The sequence below is a fragment of the Macaca thibetana genome, chromosome 2 (assembly GCF_024542745.1).
Source record: "Macaca thibetana thibetana isolate TM-01 chromosome 2, ASM2454274v1, whole genome shotgun sequence".
NCBI lineage: Eukaryota > Metazoa > Chordata > Mammalia > Primates > Cercopithecidae > Macaca > Macaca thibetana.
In genome coordinates, this window is record NC_065579.1 from 155,265,113 (window position 1) to 155,287,140 (window position 22,028).

The 22,028-nt window shown below is 42.5% G+C and overlaps 1 protein-coding gene across 3 annotated transcripts in view; it reads left to right on the plus strand.

Moving 5' to 3' along the window:
• Window positions 1–4,691: 4,691 nt before the first annotated feature.
• Window positions 4,692–22,028, plus strand: part of B4GALT4 (beta-1,4-galactosyltransferase 4) — a 30,008-nt gene continuing 12,671 nt past the window's right edge. Inside the window, exons 1-4 of one of the 3 annotated variants that reach the window (XM_050778763.1) lie at window positions 4,692–4,811; window positions 8,930–9,147; window positions 15,956–16,353; window positions 19,168–19,400. In XM_050778763.1, the coding sequence (XP_050634720.1) occupies window positions 16,101–16,353; window positions 19,168–19,400 (486 nt within the window). In that variant the 5' untranslated portion in view covers window positions 4,692–4,811; window positions 8,930–9,147; window positions 15,956–16,100. The remainder of the gene's footprint in view (window positions 4,812–8,929; window positions 9,148–15,955; window positions 16,354–19,167; window positions 19,401–22,028) is intronic. The other 2 variants (XM_050778764.1, XM_050778765.1) reach the window with 2 other exon arrangements.

Genomic DNA, 22,028 nt, shown 5'->3' on the forward strand with positions numbered 1-22,028 from the left:
TATTGTTTTTTACATTTCTTTAAGTTGGTTTTCATCTTTCTCTGGCTTCTCCTTGAGTGGCTTAATTATCAACCCTCTGAATTCTTTATCAGCAATTCAGAGATTTTTTGTTTGTTTGGATCCATTGTTGGGGAGCTAGTGTGATATTTTGGGGGTATTAGAGAATCCTGTTTTGTCATCTTATCAGAATTACTTTTCTGGTTTCTTTTGGTAGACTATTTCTTTGAATTGTTCTTGAATTTATTTTTGATTGAATTGTGTTTTTTTAATTTATTTTTTCCCTCTTAAGGATTAGACCTTAATATTTATTTCAGCCTAATTTGATTCTTGGTGCTTGTAGGGGTGAAGACTCTGTATGAGTTCCTTAGTTACAGAGAGTCTTTGTATGATGGCTTTCCTGATGCTGGTTGTAGTAATTATGTACTTGGTTTGTGGGCAAGTTCACTGTCTCCTATGAAGTTGGAATGGCAGGGATCTCTTGAAGCTTATCTCATTCTCTTGTGGTCTATATTTATTTATTTATTTTTCCCCCAGTATTTTATTTACTGAGTTGATGATTCAGGCTTCAGGCCAATAGGGGAGGTATTCTTGGGTAGGTACTAGTTGTAGCTAAAGCAGGTGAATAGATATAATCCCAATGGTGGGCTCAGACCCCAGCCTTGATGAGGATAGCTGGGGGAGCTCGCAATTTGATGTCCTGAGGTTTTATCAGGGTGAGGAGTAGGAGCTACCTCAGCTCCCCTCTTAGGCCAGCAAGCTGCTCACCTCACAGTCTCATTCTTGTCCCATTGTTTCAGCTATTTGGATCAGTCAGGCACCTCTTTTCATCTATAGGAATGTTGATGTTTCAAGTAGGGAGGAATTGTGACCCTGCCCCTTGTGCAGGCTTCAATCTGGGGGGTGCTTCTCCTGTGGGGCTGTGCTGACTCTGGTTTGTTCCAGCAAGGCTGTCTATAGCTGCCTCCATGCTGCATTCCTGTGGAGGAAGCCCCAGCTGTGTCTGCAGTGGAGTGCCAGAGGGGAACAAGGATCCCTTCTCCAAGGCCCTTCATGATCACAGAGGCCACTTGCCTGTTGGGGTATAGGTTCAGACTTTCCCTACTGTACCCAGCACTGCAATTGTGTCTCTGCTGTGACAAACTTCCCACCAGCGAAAGATCTGGAACTCATGGGTTGGTTTTCGGATTCTTTTGTCCCATGGGGTGATCCCTTGATGTGGTGCTCTCCCTCTTTCCCTAGGAATGGGGCTTCCTGAGAACCAGACTGAAGTGATTGTTATTCTTCTTCTGGGTCTAGCCACCCAGCTAGGCTCTGGGCTGGTGCTGGGAGATGTCTGCAAAGAGTCCTGTGATGTTATCTGTCTTCAGGTTTCCCAGCATGCATACCAACACCTGTTCTGATGGAGGTGGCAGGGGAGTGATGTAGTCTGTGAGATTTCTTGGTTGTAGATAGGCTCAGTGTGCTGGCTTTCTTGAATGCTGGTTATGCTAGTGGTGAAGTTGTCATGTGGACAGACTCAGGACCTCTGGTTAGCCAGGGTTTAGCAGGGAGTGGTGTTAGCTGTTGTTTTCTCCTTCCTGTAAGCAGTGTTATTCTGCCAAGAGTTACTGTAATGGCCTGAGTTGGTTGACTTCCAGCCAGGAGGGGACACTTGCAAGAGAACACCAGCTGTGGTAGTAGTAACGACATTTGAGCTTGGCCTAAGTTGTCTAGGGGAAGTATTCTGGTTCCCCAGGCAATGGGCAGGGCCATAAAGCTCTCAAGAGTTTATGTCTTTTGTGTTAAGCTACAGGGCAGGTAGAGAAATACCATCAGGTAGGGGCAGGGTTGGGCGGGCCTGAGTTCAGATTTTCCCCGGGCAAGGCCTGCTGTGGCCCCTCTAGGGGATAGGAGGGGTGGTTGTCAGGCCAATGGGGTTATGTTCTAGAGGGGAGTATGGCTCCCTCTGCTGTGCAGTAGAGTTTGCGAGGGGAGTGGGGATTAGCTCATAGTGAAAGTCCTCATCCAGCTCCCACAGAGTTGGCGAGGCCAGTCTTGTTCCCATGGTGACCCACTAACGGCACTGAGTTTAGATTCAGACAGCTGGTGTGCAGAACTCAGACCTGCCCTGGGCCATGAGCTTTCCTGCTGAGAAAGAAACATGGCTTTCAGGTCACACCCCTCCCATCTGCCTGAAATGCGGGTGCTCAGTTTCTGCCCTTGTATCTGCATTAGTTTCCATTTGTCCGCCCACCCCCGGATTCTGTTCAAGGGTGTTCACGCCCACTTGAAATTACCAAAAAATTCAGTTGGCAGCTTCTTTCACTCTGTGACTCCTTCCTAAGTTTGGTGGCTGCCTTCTCTGGGGGCCCCTGTGAGATATAGTCAGGGATGGCTTCCCTGGCCTTGAGTTGGAGACTGAGAATGCCTCCAAGGCTCTTCCTGCTGCTGCTTCTACTTTTATATTTTGTGCTTCTCCCTAAGTCCATCCCAGCTCTAGGTAAGGTTAAAGCCTTCTCCCATGATCTGGATTTTCAGATTCCCCAGTAGGAATGTGTGTTCAGAGGCAGGCTCTCCCCTTCTCCTACACTGAGAATTCACAGTTTTTTGCCTGTTCCACGGAGTTTGTTGTGGTGTGTTCCTTCTTTCATAGGATCTGCGAATTCTTTTGGTTTCTTGCTAACTTCCTGCAGTGGTTCTTGGAATAAAAGTTCACAGTGTTAATTGCTACACACTGTTCTGTCCTTCCAAGTGGGAGAGACACACTAGCACTGCCTACTATCTGCCATCTTAGAACAGACAAACCAAAACACATTTAAAAGGATGTAAATTTATTGCTAAGTGTGGACTCATGGAGGCCCCATATGGCCACCTGGTTCTTCCTGAGTCCTTAAATCTTCCATTATTAAAAACTCTGTACTCCATTACTCATCATGGAGTAGACAAAATCTAGTTCTGGGAAGACCCATATCCTTAATAACAGAATCTCCTGTATCTCCTGCTCTTATAAGCTTTGCTATAACTAAATACTGCAAAGCTTTAATCCATTATACCAAAGTATATTTTCACCAAGTAAAAGCCTTTTGTGATACACTGAGTACGACCAACCTTTCACAATCTAGAACTCAGATATTGAGTCTTCTGGAAATAACATCCCATCTGAGAAAAACTGCTCTTGTACCCCATTAGCAGAGATTATATCATGTTCTCCTTTCACCACCCACAGTAAAACTTTAGGGCCTTGAGTCTTGAGTCCATACCTTGTGACTCAAAAGAGCCCCTTCAAACTCTTGGAACTATACACCTATTAGAGACCTTAAGGTAGGGAAGTTTCTCCCCAGAAGCAGATGGCATCCTAGACATGGACAGCTTTCTCAAGATCATGGATCAAGACTTCTCTGCTATCATGAATATCTTATCCTTTTTTCTATTTTCCCCTTATTTCCTGCTGGGAAATCCATGGGACCATAATTTATAGATGGCTTTAGCTAAGGCTCATGCTCTAACAAGAAAAACCAACGCAACTGTTGGGTTTCTGGACTGATGCCAAAAAAAAAAAACAAACACTACCCTAGGAAACCATTTTATTAATGCCAGTGCCTCTCTGTGTTCCAATGAAAGCCACCCTAAAACCTCAAAAGCAGATTGGAAATCTATCTTTGATTTTGTAGATATCACTGCTACTTGCTTTCCTACACTTACTGAAAGCAATAGCCTAACTTTTCCAATTAATAACCTACCAGCTACCAAATACAGAAAAGCTGAGTGATTCTTGCAAAAGGTGTATTATGCTTCCGGGCATCACATACTGAAGACTTGGGGACAATCTATGTAGGTACAAGTAACTTATTGTATAATGTCACTGGATTAAATTCAGTAATGTCCTTTTTCACTAAATGTGGTTATACAACCTTACAGCATATTACAAAGGGAACACAAACAAAAAAGTAAGTTTCACATTGGACCTTCTTCAGGAGCAGTGCTGACCTATTTCACTGACCTATGCTCAACTGCCACTAGGTGGCCCTCTTTTCCAGCTTCCAAGGGCCTACATTTGGCCTATGTGGCCTCAGTATAGCCTCAGATTTCCTGCTATGAACTTAATGAGCCCAGCACTGGCTCTAGCTATGGTTTGTTTCTTTTTGGGTGGAGTGGATGGGTGGTTCTTGGAGAATCTACTACTTTCCCGTGCGTGCAGTGGGAGGCTGTGTTGGAGAATCTAGCTATCCCGACTGCCTACACAGAGCCTACCATAATTTTTCACTCACATCTTTAGTATAAATCTAATTGTCTTGGCCTTCTGTAATAATACCTTTGAAGAAATAAGGATTTAAAAAAAGTTATTCATTTAATATTCTAAGTAGACCTGCAACATGGGAACAATATTATTATTATTTTTGCAGTTGAGAGGGCTGAAATCTCGTAGGGTGATTAAAGCAAGTTTATTAGCCTCTCTAAAGCCTCAGTTTCCTACTCTGTAAAATGGAAGTACTTTCCTACTGCTTTGTGAGTATTTAAAGGGATATAATTTGGGAAGCGCCCAGCACTTTGTCTACTACTGGCACAGGGTTTTAAAGCCACCCAGAGGCCGAGGCGTCAACACTCCGTTTCCCTGCCGGTGCTCCTTCCAGCCCCTGGTGTGGTCGATTTGGCAGGGGTGGAGCGCCAGGCGCGTGCAGAGCCGGGCGGACCCGCCCCTCGGGCCAAGGCCGGGCGGGAGGCGGAGCTCGTACTCAGGAGCCGCCTCCCGGGCGGCCGGGGCGGTCCCCGAGCCGCTTTCCGCGGCCTCGCGTTTCCCTGGGCAGTACTAGCTCGCTGCGGCCGCGTCTGGGGTGAGTACACGCGGCCCTGGCTCCGCCGGAGCTCGGGAAATGCAGTTCCCGGGACACGGGCGCCGTGCGAGGGTGGCCGGGCGACGGCCGGGGTCGTTCCCGGGGCTGGGGCGGGGCGGCCGTGGGGATAGCGCGGCCTCCGTGGGCCGTCCCTCCTCAGCTGGAGCGGTGGGCCGGGCCGGGGGCCTGCGGAGGCCGAGCCTGGCGGGAGGCACCGGCTCAGGTGCTGGCATCCCGCGCAGCCCCGCCTCTACTGCAGGCCGGGAGCCAGGCGAGGTGCTTGCTGCCAGGTAGGAAAAGATCCAGGGCTCACTCATAACCCAGGTCACGATCCGGGGTCGCCCCCAGCACCTCTCCGCCGGGTGCATCAACCTGAAAAAGCCCCTTCTTCCTGGAAACCCTTTCTCCAGCGTTTCAACGGGGAAACTGATCAGCTGACCCCAGCCCTAGTCCTGCGAGGGGCGGGCAACCTTTGACCTTTCTCCGAAGGGCCTGGTCACCTGGATTATAAAGGACTTCGGAGACAGCCATCCACTGTCTGTTGATCTGTATTTCTTGATGTTCTGTCTTCCATTAGCTAAGAGCTGTTAACTTTTGGTTTGGAAAAGAGCAGACAAGTCCAGGGGCTCTGGACCGAGAAAAGGCCTATGGGTTGGTAGCCTTAGGAGAGTAGTTATCAACAGAAGGTGGGTGTGCATCCTGTTGCAAAGTGTTCCAGAGTGGGTGAGGGATGGGGACGTGGAGGTGGTGAGGGCACTGGTAGACCTCCTCAGCCGTTTGGTGATGAAGAGGAGGAATGAGAAGATGGTAATTTGAGTGTGGAGGAGAGTCGTGGCTTTTTTTTTTTTTTTTAAATTTTTAAAGAAAGGAAAATAACACCTTGAAGATCCTAGAAAATCAAGGAGAGATGAGGATGAATGGGATTCAGGGCCCAGATTGAGAAATTGGGATTCAGAAGAGGATGCGGAAAGCTATTCCCGAGACCCAGGTGGGGAGTGCTGGAAGGTCTCTCTTGCGGGAGGAGATAATGCTTGATTGGATATAGTTCAGAAGTTTTTGGAATTTTGTCTTCTAGAGCAGGTTTGTTCTTTTTTTTTTTAATTTTTTTTATTTTTTTTGAGACGGAGTCTCGCTTTGTCGCCCAGGCTGGAGTGCAGTGGCGCGATATCGGCTCACTGCAAGCTCCGCCTCCCGGGTTCACGCCATTCTCCCGCCTCAGCCTCCGAGTAGCTGGGACTACAGGCGCCCGCCACCACGCCTGGCTAGTTTTTTGTATTTTTAGTAGAGACAGGGTTTCATCATGTTAGCCAGGATGGTCTCGATCTCCTGACCTCGTGATCCACCCGCCTCGGCCTCCCAAAGTGCTGGGATTACAGGCTTGAGCCACCGCGCCCGGCCGCAGGTTTGTTCTTTATGGAAATTGTAAACCCCATGAAACTGCAATAACTTTCGTCTACCTATAGCTTTGATCGGATTGAAAACATACATTGTGAAGAAGTACTGACCTGAATTGAACTGTCTGACTACATAATCTAAGGGGAAGTGGGTAGAGAGGGCAATAAAATCAGCTCTGTGATTATAGTTTATATGCCACTTAATATAATAAGTATTTAGTATCTACTTTAAGCCGAGCTAATAGTAATGCCTGCCTTTTCCAGAAACGCTTGCACAAGTTTTGGGAACTAACCTTCTCTTTGAAGATCTTTTATTCAGTGGAAACATCCAAAGCAAGTCAGTGATGGTTTTCTGTTCTTTGTTTTAAGCCATCAATGAACAGTGGTTTCTAAAACCTGGCTGCATGTCTCAGAGTTACCTAGGTTCTTGTTAAAAATATACATTTTTTTTTTGTTTGTTTGAGACGGAGTCTGGCTCTGTGGCCCAGGCTGGAGTGCAGTGGCACGATTTCAGCTCGCTGCAACCTACACCTACCAGGTTCAAGCCATTCTCCCACCTCAGCCTCCCAAGTAGCTGGGACTACAGGCCCAGGCCACTACTCCCAGTTAATTTTTATGTTTTTAGTAGGTGGGGTTGCACCATGATGGCCAGGCTGGTCTGGAACTCCTGACCCCAAGTGATCCGTTTGCCTCGGCCTCCCAAAGTGCTGGGATTACAGGTGTGAGCCACGGGTCCAGGCAAAAATATCAGTTTCTTGACCCCACTTGAGGCCTTTGAAATAAAAATCTCTGGGGCTGCAGCCTGGGAATAGGCATTTCAAACAGAGACCACAGGGTTCTCTGGCACTGAAGATAACTAACAGCCTCTGAAGTTTTTCTTTGAGATTGGGGCTTTTTGGCCTATTTAGAACAGGTTTTCTTAAAGGTTATGTGAATGAATTGTCAAACTTATGTAACTAAAAGTTAGAATTCCTGTCTGTGATGTTATCTTTAAATTTTAATGTACAGTCGTCCCCCTTATTCTTGGGGGATATGTTGCAAGACTGACAGTGGATGCCTGAAACCATAGATAGTGCCAAACCTTATATACACTGTTTTTTTCTCTATATACATACATATCTATAATAAAGCATAACTTATAAGTTAGGCACAGTAAGAGATGAATAATGTCTAATAATAGAACAGTTATTATAATATGCTGTGATAAAAGTTATATGAATGTCACCTGTTTCTCAAAATATCTTACTGTATTTTATTGCGGTTAACTGAAACCGCAGAACGTGAAACCAAGGACGACTGTATTTTAAAGGAAAACTATGTAGTCATTTTATCAGAAAACAACATTGTTTCTGTTGATGAAAACTCCATTTTAGAAAAATTAGAAGATACAGAAGAAATAAAAGTTTTTCCCTAATCCTACAATTAAGAGATGACCACCAGTGACTCTGTCATTTTGTATGTAAAAGGTATGCACATACATATGTATTGCATAGTTGGTAGTATATTTTATATACTTTTTCTTTTAGAGACAGGTTCTCACTCTGATACCCAGGCTGGAGTGCAGTGGCATGATCTTGGCTCACTGCAGCCTCCGCGTCCCCAGTTCAGGTGATCCTCCTTCCTCAGCCTCCCAAGTTGCTGGAACTACAGGCATGCGTCACCATGCCCAGCTAATTTTTGTACTTTTAGTAGCGAAGGGGTTTCAACATGTTGGCCAGGTTGGTCTCGAACTCCTGGCCTCAAGTGATCCGCCCGCCTCTGCCTTCCAAAGTGCTGGGATTACAGGCATGAGTCATCACACCCAGCCTATATTTTATATACATCTTTATATCTTTTTTCTACTTAGCTATTATGAGCACTTTTCCATGTAGTTATTGTAAACATTTTAATGGAAGCATATATGCCATCATATGGATGTATTATAATTAATTAAATCAGATTGCTATTGTTAATATTTAGACTCTTACATTTTTGGTTATTTTAGCAATGTTGGTTTCAATATTGTGGTGTACCTCTCTGATTGTTTTCTTAGAATACATTTCTAAATGATGGAATCAAAAACCTTTCAAATGCATTTTTAAAATCTCATTTTGACATATCTTCTTACTGCTTTTCCTAACCAGAGGGAAAATTAACATATCTGAAAGATCTATTGCATTCCAGGTCCATCCTCTTATATCAGTGGTTCTCAAACTTTAATGCAGCTAAGAATCATTTGGGGAGCTTGTTAAAAATTTCATTTTTCTGAGTCCCAGAGGCTGTTGTTCTGACCCGTTGGCTTTGGAGTGGGGCCCAGGAATCTACAGTTTTAACACATTCCCTTATGTATTTGATAAAGGCACTCTTGGAACCAGACGTTGAGAAATGCTTCTTAAATAAATGGCCAAACAGACTCAAAACATTTAGGTTACTTGTCAAAAGCCATTCATGCATCTGATAACAAGAATTTGAACTCAGCTGTATGTGACTTCAGAGCCCTGTTATACCCATGATCTCAGAGCTTTTTAAACCTTTTTAAGAACGTTTAGGGTGAGGTGCCCCTAATGACTGCAGAAAGTAAACTCCTACTGACTCCACTGTTGATTTTTTAGGGACAGCTGAAAGTAACATGTAAGTACATGATGAACTTCTATTGAAACCTCCCATCAGAAATTCTGGTGAATTCTGTATTATGTTGCATAGCATATACTACATAAAATAACTTTGGTCGTTTGGGTGTTGCAGGACCACCTCGCTTCAAGTGTGGATTTCCACGGCTCTTGCTCAGAGGCGGGTACGCTGTGTTCCAGTGTGCCATGGAACTCACACAGTGGCACTTTGTGGCTTCATGAAGGAAGAGGCAGGCCACGCAACACTTCCTCCCCAAGCCAAGGAGAAGTAGCACTTTTAGAGGCAGAGGAGCGGAAGGCAGTGGGTGTGAGCAAAAGTGTCATTTATTAAAGGTGAGGACCCTACCCTTAGAAAAGTGTTGATATTAGTGAACTGAAGGGAGCTAGTGTCGGGGTGAGCCTTTTTAGTTTTTAAAATCCTCCTCAGATGGAATTTTGTACTCATTTGATTAATCTTTATTTCCCACCTTCTTTATGTTTCATTCCTTTTAGCAGTAGCCTGGAATTATGATGTGTCCTTATATATTTCAACTAGTATATCCTAGTCCATCATTTGTTACTAAATTGAGTACCTGCTGTGTGTCAGGTTGGTTTGAGGCACTAGAAATACAAAAACAATGATTCTCCTTGAGAAGTAAGTTAATTTACTAGCATTTGTTGACTTGGGTTATACCTAGTCTCTGACTCTTTATTTTTATGTTTAGTTAACTTTAGACTTACAGAAAAGTTGTAAAAATGGTACTGAGAGTTCACCTAGCTTCCCCTAATATTAACCCATTACATAACCATACTACATTGATCAATACTATTAACTAAACTACAAACTTTATTTAAAGTTCATCAATTTTCCTACTCTCTCTTTTTTTTTTTTTTCTGTTCCCACTGTATTTTATCAAGGATCTTGCATTTTATTTAGTTTTTCTTTCTCCTTAGTCTCCTCCAATCTGAAATAGTTCCTCAGTTTTTCCTTGTCTTTCATGATTTTGATTCTTTCGAAGAGTACCAGTTAGGTGTGTTGTGGAATGAACTTGTGGTGAGCGATTGGGCTTCTCCACTACAAAGTTACTGTCTTTCCCTTTGTAGTTAAGAATTACCTTGGGGGACATACTTTGAGACTATACTGTTTATCCTCAGATTTTTGCCTATTAGTTTAGCATCCATTGGTGAACCTTGTCTGCAACGGTTATTCAGTGGTGTTTGCCGAGGGTGATTTTTTTTCCATCTCTCACTTTCTTACTAGTTTTAATTTACTGTAAGAAAAGAACCACCCCTTCTCTTCTATTCATTTATTTGTTTGATCATTTTTATCAGTATAGACTAGTGGATATTCACTTTATCCTATGGGTTAAAATACAGTGCCTTTTTTTTTTTTTTTTTATTGCTCAAATGCTTGTAGGTTGGGCCATTAGGAGCTTAATCTTTGGGTTTAAATGACTTGTACATGTAAATGGCTGTCATCATTTTTATCCCATTCCTTACCCTGCCCAGGGAACCACTGCCCCTTTAGAATCTGGCCAGTGATCATTCAGAAGCCTCCTAAAGGAGTTGTAATTGGGATAATGAATACCAAGGCCTAAGGAAGGTGGGACAATGCATGTGTAAAAGGTAAACGCCTAGGAACTCTGCAGGAGTCAAAAGAGTAGCAAAATAATCAGTCTTTCTTCTAGTGTTGCCCCACGGAGTCCCAAGGCATCAGGATCATGTGCGTGGCATAACATCAAGCCCACTCAGATGCCCTGTGTCTGCAAAATTACCTGATAGGTTCAGAGACATTGGAATGCTGATTTTGGTGCTCTTAGCTGCCGAATGAACACACACCCTTTCTCCTTGGTGCAAATGCTTAGTAAATATTTATAGAGTGATACATGGTGTCCTCCCCACCCACTTTGGTGGAGTAAAGATGTGTGTGGTTAGAGATTCTCCAGGAATGATACTTAGCACTTACGTTGCCCTTCCTTTTGTTATAGCTTATCTTCCTTGCCAGATTTTAAAAACTATTATGGGAAATTTCAAGCATACACAAAAGTAGAGAGAAAGAAAATGGACTCTCAGGTACCTATCACCTATCTTCAAGACTTCTCAGTATTTTATCCATCTCGTTTCATCTGTTCTCCCACTTTGGGATGGAGTCATTCTCATATTTGACAGGAAATTGCAGACATTGAGGTCTAGAAAAAGATAGAAATAAACTCTGAGTACAAAGATTGGGCTTTCATTCTCTTTATATCATATCCCCTTTGCTTAAAAATAGCAGGTACTCAGAAAAGACTGGTTGAATCGAGTGGAAGAAAACCAAATATGAGAACATGATCATTTTTAACTACAGGGCAGACTTCTAGAAAGGGAAAGAGTGGTAAATCTTGCCCTAAATAACTTCTTTCATGTTGCCTGAATTTGTTCTCGGTAGTCATGATGATTCCCTTGCCGCTTCAAGACAGCCATGACTGAAAAAGAAAACTCTGAGACTCTTGTGACAATTAAAGGTCTCTCAATTATTTAAACGTTAGTGTAAATAAATCCAATATGATGGCACTTTCCCAAACACCAATCGGGAGTCACTTGCCCTAAAAATAACTTTCTTTAAAACGTCATTATGTTTTTCTGATTATAAAAATATTACATACTCATTAAAAGAAAAAATGGAAATTACAGAGTTAGAAAGTAAAAATCATCTCATTAATTCCAGAGATAACATTATCTTGGGCAATATTCTGATAACATCTGAACATGAATCATATTGGTAATTAGAGCCAATAAATACATGTGTTCCTGGCCAGGCACAGTGGCTCACACCTGTAATCCCAGCACTTTGGGAGGCTGAGGTGGGTGGATCATTTGGGGTCAGGAGTTTGAGATCAGCCTGGCCAACATGGTGAAACCCTGTCTCTACTAAAAATAAAAAAAAAATTAGCTGGGTATGGTGGCGCAAGCCTGTAATCCCAGCTACTTGGGAGGCTGAGGCAGGAGAATCTCTTCAACCTGGGAGGTGGAGGTTGCAGTGAGCTAAGATCACACCAGTGCACTCCAGCCAGGCAGCAAGAGGTAGACTCCATCTCAAAAAAGAAAAAAAAAAAAAAAGCTTGTGTCCTGGAAATGTACCAGATATGCCAGTGTACTTGGGTGCATCATCTCATTAAATTCTTAGAGCAACTTTGTGAGATAAGTATTTTTCATCATTTTGTTGCTGGGACACACTCTGAGAGGGGTTGCCTCCAGTCACTTGGCTGGTCTCTCTTGAAACATAGATGGACAGACAGATGACAGACCCTTCACACTTCAGATGTTTACTCACAGGAGCTAAGGAAATCTTACCTTTGAACTTACTTATGCTGGCTTTCTGTACAGTTTTTGGGAGAGCACTTAGACTTAGAAAGATAGGTAAGTAATTATTTTTAACTGGGTCAGATGTTGTCTCAAAAGCAGGATTAGTAATAAAGGCCTAACTAATACTTAAGTAATTATTAATAATGGCTCTTTGCTTTTTTTTTTTTTGAGACAGCGTCTCGCTCTGTCGCCCAGGCTGGAGTGCAGTGGCCAGATCTCAGCTCACTGCAAGCTCCGCCTCCTGGGTTTACGCCATTCTCCTGCCTCAGCCTCCCGAGTAGCTGGGACTACAGGCACCCACCACCAGGCCGGCTACTTTTTTGTATTTTTTAGTAGAGATGGGGTTTCACCATATTAGCCAGGATGGTCTCGATCTCCTGACCTCGCGATCCGCCTATCTCGGCCTCCCAAAGTGCTGGGATTACAGGCGTGAGCCACCGCGCCCGGCCAGGCTCCTTGCTTTTAGAATAAATGTCTTACCTTTGAACAGAGTCCATAAGCTACAGTTGAGCAATATTAGTTTATGAATATTCACAGCTATTTAGTTCTTGGGTAGGTGTTTCTGTTTTTGTTTTTTTAAATTACAGTCATCCCTCAGTATGTGGAAGGGATTGGCTTCAGGACCCTTGCATCTACCCACATTCATGCGTGCTCAAGTACTGTAGTGAGCCCTGAGGAACCCACATATTGGAAAAGTTGGCCCTCTGTATACACAGGTTTTGCATCCCGGGAATATTGTATTTTTGGTCCGCATTTGTTTGAAAAATATCTGAGTGTAAGTGGAGCCGTGCAGTTCAGACCCGTGTTGTTCAAGGTTCAGCTGTATTTTTTAGAACAGTTTTAGATTCTCAACAAAACTGAGCAGAAAGTACAGATATTTCCCATGTATCCCCTGCCTTGTGTAGGTTTTTAAATCTCTTACCCGTCTGTAGAATGCGGGAGGTCGATGTGTGTTCTTTAAGATCTTTTCTGATTTCAACACTGCAGTAATTTTAGGGTCATAACCTCCTTCCACTCTGCGATTTTCTCTTCCAGGGGACTCTCCCTCTGAAAATAGTTCTTAGAAAAGCAATGCTTCCAGGGCTGGGTGCAATGGCTCATGCCTGTAATCCCAGCACTTTGGGAGGCCAAGGTAGATGGATCACTTGAGGCCAGGAGTTCAAGACCAGCCTGGTCAACATGGTGAAACCTCAGCTCTACTAAAAATACAAAAATTAGCCAGGCATAGTGGTGCACACCTGTAATCCCAGCTGCTTGGGAGGCTGAGGCACTAGAATTGCTTGAACCCAGGAAGTGGAGGTTGCAGTTAGCTGGGATTGCGCCTCGGCACTCCAGCCTGGGCAACAGAGTGAGGCCCTGTCTCAAAAAATAAAAATAAAAATAAAAATAAAAAATAAAGAAAAGCAATGTTCCCAGTCTGAATTTTCTAAGATTGAGATCTTTATTTTAAAAATTGCCAATCGTAGCATTTAAGCCTCCTACAATTAAGTCTGCAAGAGGTTGTCTGATTGGCCTCAGGAACCTGATGACTTACTGTTAGCAGGTGGGAAAAGAATAGACCTCTAGGAAGGCATTTGAACAGACAGGTCCTAGGAAAGGGAAGGTAGATGTGGGAGAGAGATAGAAGGCCCCCAAGGGAACCTGAATATTCAAGGGTTTGTGTTGGGACGACCCAGGCACCAAGGGGAGAAAAGAGGAAATATCCATGTGAAGGATGTGGAGCTGAGCACCTGGGCTGAGAGTGCATGCTACCACTTACTAGTTGTGTGGGCTTTGGCAAGGTACTTAAATCTGTCCAAAACTTCCTTTCCTTTTCTTACCTGTAAGATGAGGAGACTAGTAATTCTTCCATCATATGGTTAAATGAGAATTAAATAGGTTAATACAAGTGATTTTACCCCACTGCATGGCACAGAGTAAATGCACACATAAATTGCCCTTTTTTATTAGTTGTTACTGCCTTCAGCATTGACTTCCTGTGATACCTTCACAGGACCCTGAATACAGGCCATACTGTTTAATTGCTTCCTGGGTCAAACATTCCCCAAGAACCTAACCTCCCATTTTATCTATAGCATTGTGTTTAGAGAGAAATAGTTTCTAGGTTTCCTTCCAACTAACCTGAAACTAAATTTTTGGAATTGTATCCTTTAGTAAGTGTGACACTATCCTAAGAGTTTCTGAGGTGGTGGTTGTTTTTTACAGTTACTTACTGCCTCTGTATTCACCATTAAAAAAATTCACTTTGTTTTCATTGTAAGAGTATCTAAAATGATATATGTAAAATATATGTAAATATGACAATATGTGATATACAAAAATATGTATGATAATATAAAAACTATATTATTAAAAATTCTAAAAAGAAAAGAGAAAAAAACCACCCCTAGCTAATCCCATTCTCCTAATATAATTATTATTAGCTTTTGAGTATATTTCTTTCTAGACTTTCCTTAATTGTATGTCTTTAGTTGTAATCATAGCACAGATACAGGGTTTATTTTTTGTTTTTCTTTTTGTCATTTAAGATTTAATCATCAGTGTTTCCATGTGATTATTTAGCATAGAAAATATTTTGGTCTCCATTTTATTTGTGTAATTGAGAATATGTTTGTCTATGGAGATTATTCCTTAGCTTTAGCATTTTCTGTGTTCTTCTGAGAACATGTTTAGAATTTGAGGAGAGACGTGATTTGTCCACACAGAGAGGATATAGCGGATGTTGCTGGCGGCAACCCAGGGATCCTTGTCAGGTAGCCTTTACCACTTTAGTGTATTTTCTGTGGTCCGGGGTGGGCCCTCAGCTTGGTGATCTTAAAAACATGATTTTTGTCAATTAAGGGCATAGGCCCCTCTTTGAGGTGAATTCATATTATCCCATCTCATGCTGCTGAAGTATGAAATCAGGGTGGCAATTTGTCAGCTGACAGTGAGAAATACAGTACAGAAAGTGGTGTTTCAGTGTGTCTGCTTGCTGGCCAAGGTGGGATAACACTTTATATATTAATAAATTAAGTCATCTAAGCCCCACAATAACTTTTCTAGGTAGATACTATTTTTATCCCCATTTTACAGATAAGGAAACTGAGGCTTGGTTAAATGACTGGCCCAAGGTTATGTAGCTGTTATGTAGTAGAACTATAGTTTCTGTCTAAGTCCAGACTCCTGATCTTAAACACTATGCTGTAGTTTTGTTATTCTTACAGATAGATTGTTGACCTCCTGTTGGGGATTCTCTATGTTTCTTGACAGGCTTCTTTCTGGCTCCCATTGCAATGTGCCCTGTGCCAGTGCCTCTTTGAGAATATAGCATTCATTCCCTGTTGTTGAGGACCATGTTTTTCTGGCTCTCACAAGGAAGAAGGACTTTTCCCTTTTCATTTTCTCTTTGGGTCAAAATGTGCTTCTGTAACAAGGCTTCACATTTTTTAAATCCTCCCTTAAAACTGTGCCAGGAAGGGGCAGCTGAGGCAGAGAACCATTAGGGCTGTGTCTTAGGCTGTGCCCAGCTCAGGTCTTAGGGCGTTTGCAGTCTCCCTTGTCTCCTTTGCCTATTTGTTCTGTCCAACATCTGGAAATGGCTTCCCTTCTTGGGTGACAGGCAGCCTGACTGATAACCTAGAGAGTGCTTCTGTGATGTATCGATGCTTAGAACCTCTAAACCTCTGATTTTCGGATCTCTAAACCCTAAGTGGGAGACCTACCATTATGGTTAGTCAAGGTCCATCAGGGATGCGTTTTCAGTTTGTGCTGGAGTGAATCATTTCAGGATAGCATTTCCATTTGAAACAATGTGTCTTTTGTGATTGTGTTTTAGATTGTTGGAGCAGAACTACTGAGCAAAAGCAGGCATTGTATCCTCAGTTGTCATCAAGTTCGCAATCAGATTGGAAAAGTTCAACTTGAAGCTTTCTTGCCTGCAGTGAAGCAGAGAGATACATATTATTCACGTAATAAAAAACATGGGCTTCAACCTGACTTTCCACCTTTCCTACAAATTACGATTACTGTTGCTTCTGACTTTGTGCCTTACGGTGGTTGGGTGGGCCACCAGTAACTACTTCGTGGGTGCCATTCAAGAGATTCCTAAAGCAAAGGAGCTTGTGGCTAATTTCCATAAGGCCCTCATTTTGGGGAAGGGAAAAACTCTGACTAATGAAGCATCCACGCAGAAAGCAGAACTTGACAACTGCCCTTCTGTATCTCCTTACCTCAGTAAGTGTTCTCTTTTTCCTTTGATTAAGTAGTATGCATTTTTTTTTATTTAAAAATAACAGGTACTTGCTTGTATCAAAACATCTCATGTACTCCATAAATATATATATCTCCTGTGTCACAAAAACTGTCAATTCAAATAAAATAACTATGACATGTACATGAAAGTACAAAACTCAGAAGTGTACCACTTGGTTAAGTTTCAGAAAATGAACATACTTGTCTAACTGGCATGTAAATTAAGAAATGGAATCTTGCGGGAACCATAGGAATTCCCATGCTTCTTTCAGTCACCACTCTGGCTTCAAGATTCTAACTCTACACATTAGATTTTTCCTGTTTTTGAACTTTACAAATTAGAAGCATACGTTATGTACTCTTTTGTGTTTGGCTTCTGTTGTTCAACATTATTTTTGTGAGACCTATTCTTATGGTTTCGTGTGGCTATGGTTTGTCCATTTTCATTGATGTATAGTATTCCGTCATAGGAACAGACCCACTTTTATTATCCAGCCACAAAAGTCTCAGCAGCACACATTTATAGGGTCCATTGATCTAGGCTGGTGGCTCTGCCCCATGTGCCTCCTGTTCTCCTGCTGAAACTAGTGGGCTAGCCTGGGTATGTTCTCCTCATGGCATCGGCAGAGCACCAGAGCATGGGAGGAGAAATGCAAGCACATTCAAGCTTCACTGGGGTCACATCTGTTGTATTCCTTTGGCCAAAACTATGGAGTCAAGAGACAGACTAGGTAAGTTTTTCAATATAGTCTTTAGTAGTTTATTTCTTAAATATGTAGTATATTTTGGTTCACCTTTTATGTCTTGCCTCTCAACTTATATTAAACAGTAAATTAGTCTTAAGATCAGGGTGCCAGCATGGTCAGTTTCTTGGTGAGAGCCCTCTTACTGGATATTGTCCTCACATGCCTTTCCTTGGTGTGTTTGTGCACACACATACATGCAGGGGGAAAGGGAAAGAGGGAGGGAGAGAGAAAGACAGAGATAGATAGATCCCATACCTCTTGCTCTTTTTATAAGGGCTTTAATCCCACATGGCAGCTCCACCCTTATGATGATCTCATCTAAACCTAGTTACTTTCCAGAGGCCCCACAGTGGAAATTAGGGATTCAACATATGAATTTTTGGGGACACAGACATTCAGTCTGTGCACCCCTTTCCTAGTTGAGTCACAGTCCTGTATTGTATTCATATTGGCGTGCTGCTTCTCTTTACTCACGGAAGAGCCAAAGTGTTATTCCTTTGTGTGTTCCTTCACAGACAGTACAAGTTGAGATGTAAAAATGAGTCAGTGAAATGCAAATATGGCTGATTATTCCGCTTGCTTAAAATGTTCACAGGATATTTAAACAGTAAACTCATTCATAAAGAATAGAGGGCAGTGATGCATTACTGGGCAAGTACTGGACTAAAGGTGATGTGGTTGGTGATGACTTAAAATGGGCCGTTAGTGACCCAAGGAGGGGCAGATCTTGAGAAGATGTTGGAGTAGGGGGAGTGATAGGGAGACTGATAGAGGGTAAATGGAAGCAGATACTAGGTTAGGGCATGTAAAAAGTTATGACAATGAGAAGGTAAGGCGGGGGACTAGTTTATATTAGACCTGTTGCATGAGGCTCTTTGAGGGTGCAAGAACAGAGACACGGTCAGGTTAATGATGGGAATTGTGAACAGGCCACACAGGAGACCATCTCAACAGCTACCCCATTTTCTCTGGTAGCTCGAGAGCCCAGCATCAGCTGTAGTACTTGTCATCTGTGTAACTCCATTCCTTACTCTTTGTTTTTAGGGCATTACTGACTGCTGTGTCTTGTATACAGACCCTTCAGGAAGGCTCTTGTAGGCCAATTATTCTCTTTGGGTGGCTTGAAGAAGTTGCTTACCTTGCCTGCTATTGGGCAGAGCCCCAAGGTGCCATTAGACACGTGAGCCTGGTGTAAGCAGCCATGACCAGGGTAGGGGATGGTTACATGGAACAAGGCATAGAGACTTATGCACAGGAAGGGCCTATGACTGCTTTACTCAGAAGGGGATAGCTCAATTTGCAAGCATCTTGAGATCTGACAGCCTGACCAGTATACATGGAATTTAGAAAACAACAACAGCCACAAAAAAACCTGAGCTGTTTCTTCCTGTCGATGGCTTTGGGCTTCGTCTGTGTGGATTGCTTCCAGACACTGAGCAAGTGCTGTGCTGGATTGGAAACGTCTGTTGTGGTGGCAAAATGGGAGAGTTGTTGCAGTGCCACACATACCTGTTACAGCTGGGTTAGGGAGGGAGACTGGTTTCTACTTCTTTTTAGTGCTTTGCTTACAGGGAGCCAGGGTAGTTCCAGAGTTTAGGGAAGGGGGAGGAAGAGTGCCTTGTCCAGGAGCTTGATTCTGTGGAATGCTATTGACATTTAAGAGATTTTCCCATCCTCCTGGATTTTGGAGAAGGAAAAGAGGATAGACCAAAGTTGAAGTTACTCTGTCTAGCCCTGACCTTTGCTCTTACCAGGATTCACCAGGATATTCCTTCTTACAGATGGATCATAGAGCAAGTTGATTACCAGCCACAAGGAAGTGCTTATATTATATATCCGCCACTTGCTTTTGCAGCCAGTAACCTTAGTGACATGATGCTCTGGCTATCATCATGACTAAATGAGCCTTTAAAGTAATCATGATAAAAGCTGACATTTGTAGCGCTCACTGTGAACTGGTCAGTGTTCTTTCTATGCATATTAGCTCATGTCAACCTCAACACTTTTTGAAGTAGCTACTGTTATTGTCTGTGTTCTATGTTCATTGTAGGAGGCCAGAGCAAGCTCATTTTCAAACCAGATCTCACTTTGGAAGAGGTACAGGCAGAAAATCCCAAGGTGTCCAGAGGCCGGTATCGCCCTGAGGAATGTAAAGCTTTACAGAGGGTCGCCATCCTCATTCCCCACCGGAACAGAGAGAAACACCTGATGTACCTGCTGGAACATCTGCATCCCTTCCTGCAGAGGCAGCAGCTGGATTATGGCATCTACGTCATCCACCAGGTGAGCATGGGGGCAGACCAGGGCCTGCCCTAGACCCTCCTGTCTCTGCCAGACTTGGCCATGTGACTCTTTGTCTATGTTGGGTAAAAGGAACATCAGACTATCATCAAAAAAGAGTTCTCTTACCTCATTTATCCTTGAAAGGAGTAGAGGAAATTATTGTCTCAGAGCATGGAGTTATGGGTTCAAGTTCTGGGAAATTTTACTACCCTTAAAGGAACCTCTGGAGGAAGCCTGTTTTGTGAACCCTTCTGTTAGCCAATGACTGCCTTCAGATTTTCCCGGAGGCTTCCTGGCCCCTTCTGTTTCTTTCTGTGCGTGACGTGCACTACATGATGAGATTCTGGAATTGTCTTGTCATTATCGACCATAGCTACTCAATGGGGATCTAGACAGAGGATTTGAAAAAATATTCTGTATCAGTAGCTATGGCTGCCACCACATTTCTGCCCCGAACTTTGCCACTATTCATTATGTGAAACATGTTATGTTTGATTTTCACTTTCTGGATTCACTTATTTGGCTTCCAGAAGCATGATTTGGTAGGAGCACAGCATAATCATCGGCTGCTTTTGAAGAGCTTACCTCTGAGGTCAGTGGAGTGGGTGATTAAAGATACCTCTATTTGGCATTAAAGTTTATTGAAAAAAAACTAAGACATCAGTTTAAACATCAGTGCCTAAACTTTTCACAATTATCCTTGGCCATCTAAATAACTCCCCCTCAACTTCTTACAAATTCTAAGAATGTCAGCAAAATCATGACTACTGTTAGAACTGGTAATATTTCTTTTAGGTAAAACTTTGGACAACTCAGAGGACCAGCTCTTCAGTATAGACTTGGTGATAAACTGGGGCTCTTGAAAATCAGTGTGCTTATATAGCACATCTATGTCTGTATTTTAGTACTTGGAACAGAATGTTACTATTATATTGTTTTATAGCTATTTTTGTTTTTAAGGTTGTTGGTCATAGGTATGATTTATTTGATTCTGAGTTTTTGCTCAGGACAGTAACCCACAAGGTATAGTACTATTTTTATGAATCGAAAAACGAGTCTGCTTTGGGCCCGGCCCAGTGGCTCATGCCTGTAATCTCAGCACTTTGGGAGGCTGAGGTGGGTGGATCACTTGAGGTTAGGAGTTCGAGACCAGTCTGGCCAGCATGGTGAAACCCTGTCTCTACTAAAAATACGAAGAAAAAAAAAATAATTAGCTGGGTGTGGTGGCACATACCTGTAGTCCCAGCTACCCGGGCAGGCTGAGGCAGCAGAATCACTTGAACCCAGGAGGTGAAGGCTGCAGTGAGCTAAGATCATACCACTGCACTCCAGCCTGGGCAACACAGCAAGATTCCATCTCAAATTAAAAATGAAAGAGAAAGAGAAAAATATGTCTGCTTTGTGTTATTCTTATCAGGAAAACATTGTGGTAACTTCTGAGAAATACTTGTACTTTTATGATAAACCACTTAACTGGAATTCATTCTAATGGAATTTGAACGAAGCAGCCATGAAAACATTATTTAATTTTTTATTACAGCTTCAATCATATCACAGGTCAAACTGTGTTTTTTTTTTTTTTTTTTTTTTTTTTTTGAGACGGAGTCTCGCTCTGTCGCCCAGGCTGGAGTGCAGTGGCGCGATCTTGGCTCACTGCAAGCTCCGCCTCCCGGGTTCACGACATTCTCCTGCCTCAGCCTCCCGAGTAGCTGGGACTACAGGCGCCCACAACCGCGCCCGGCTAATTTTTTGTATTTTTAGTAGAGATGGGGTTTCACCGTGGTCTCGATCTCCTGACCTTGTGATCCGCCCGCCTCGGCCTCCCAAAGTGCTGGGATTACAGGCGTGAGCCACCGCGCCCGGCTAAACTGTGTTCTTTTATTACCCAGTGACGAATCTCTCTCCATAAGGCCACTGGGAGGATTAGCCTCTACCAGTAGCATTATAACAGGATTCTCTTACAGGGATTTCTAAGAAACTTTAAAGTAGCTTAGAAATGTTAGCAATAACCTTCTCTTTTTATAGGTCCAGATTTCTTGATCCTTTCTGGCAGGCTGTTAACTAAGTCTCTTAGAAGCTTAGTGTAAATTCATAACAGAGGGTAAGATTAGGATTACCTGGGGTTGAACTGTGAATCACTAATACTAGTTGACATGACTAGTATAAAAGAAAGGTTTTGTAGTTTTATACAGAATACATAAAGGTATTTGTAAAATTTTAAGTGAAAATTATTTTTGTTAACTGTGGTAAGAATACTTAACATGAGATCTGTACTCTTAATACATTTTAAGTGTACAATACATTATTATTGATAATTTGAGTTATTTGTATTTTAAAACTGCATTTAAAAAATTTTAAATTGTGGTAAAACACACAATGTAAAATTTACCATCTTAACCTTTTTTTTTTTAACTTTTATTTATTTTTACTGTCTTAACCATTATTGAGTGTACAGTTTAGTAATGTTAAGAATATTTACATGCAATGTATCTATGCATAATTATGCAATATATTGGTTGCATAAATATATGCAGTGTATTTATGAAATCAATCTCCAGAACTTAATCTTGCAAAACTGGAACTTTCTATCATTACACAACAGCTCTTCAGATTTCAAGGAATGTTTCT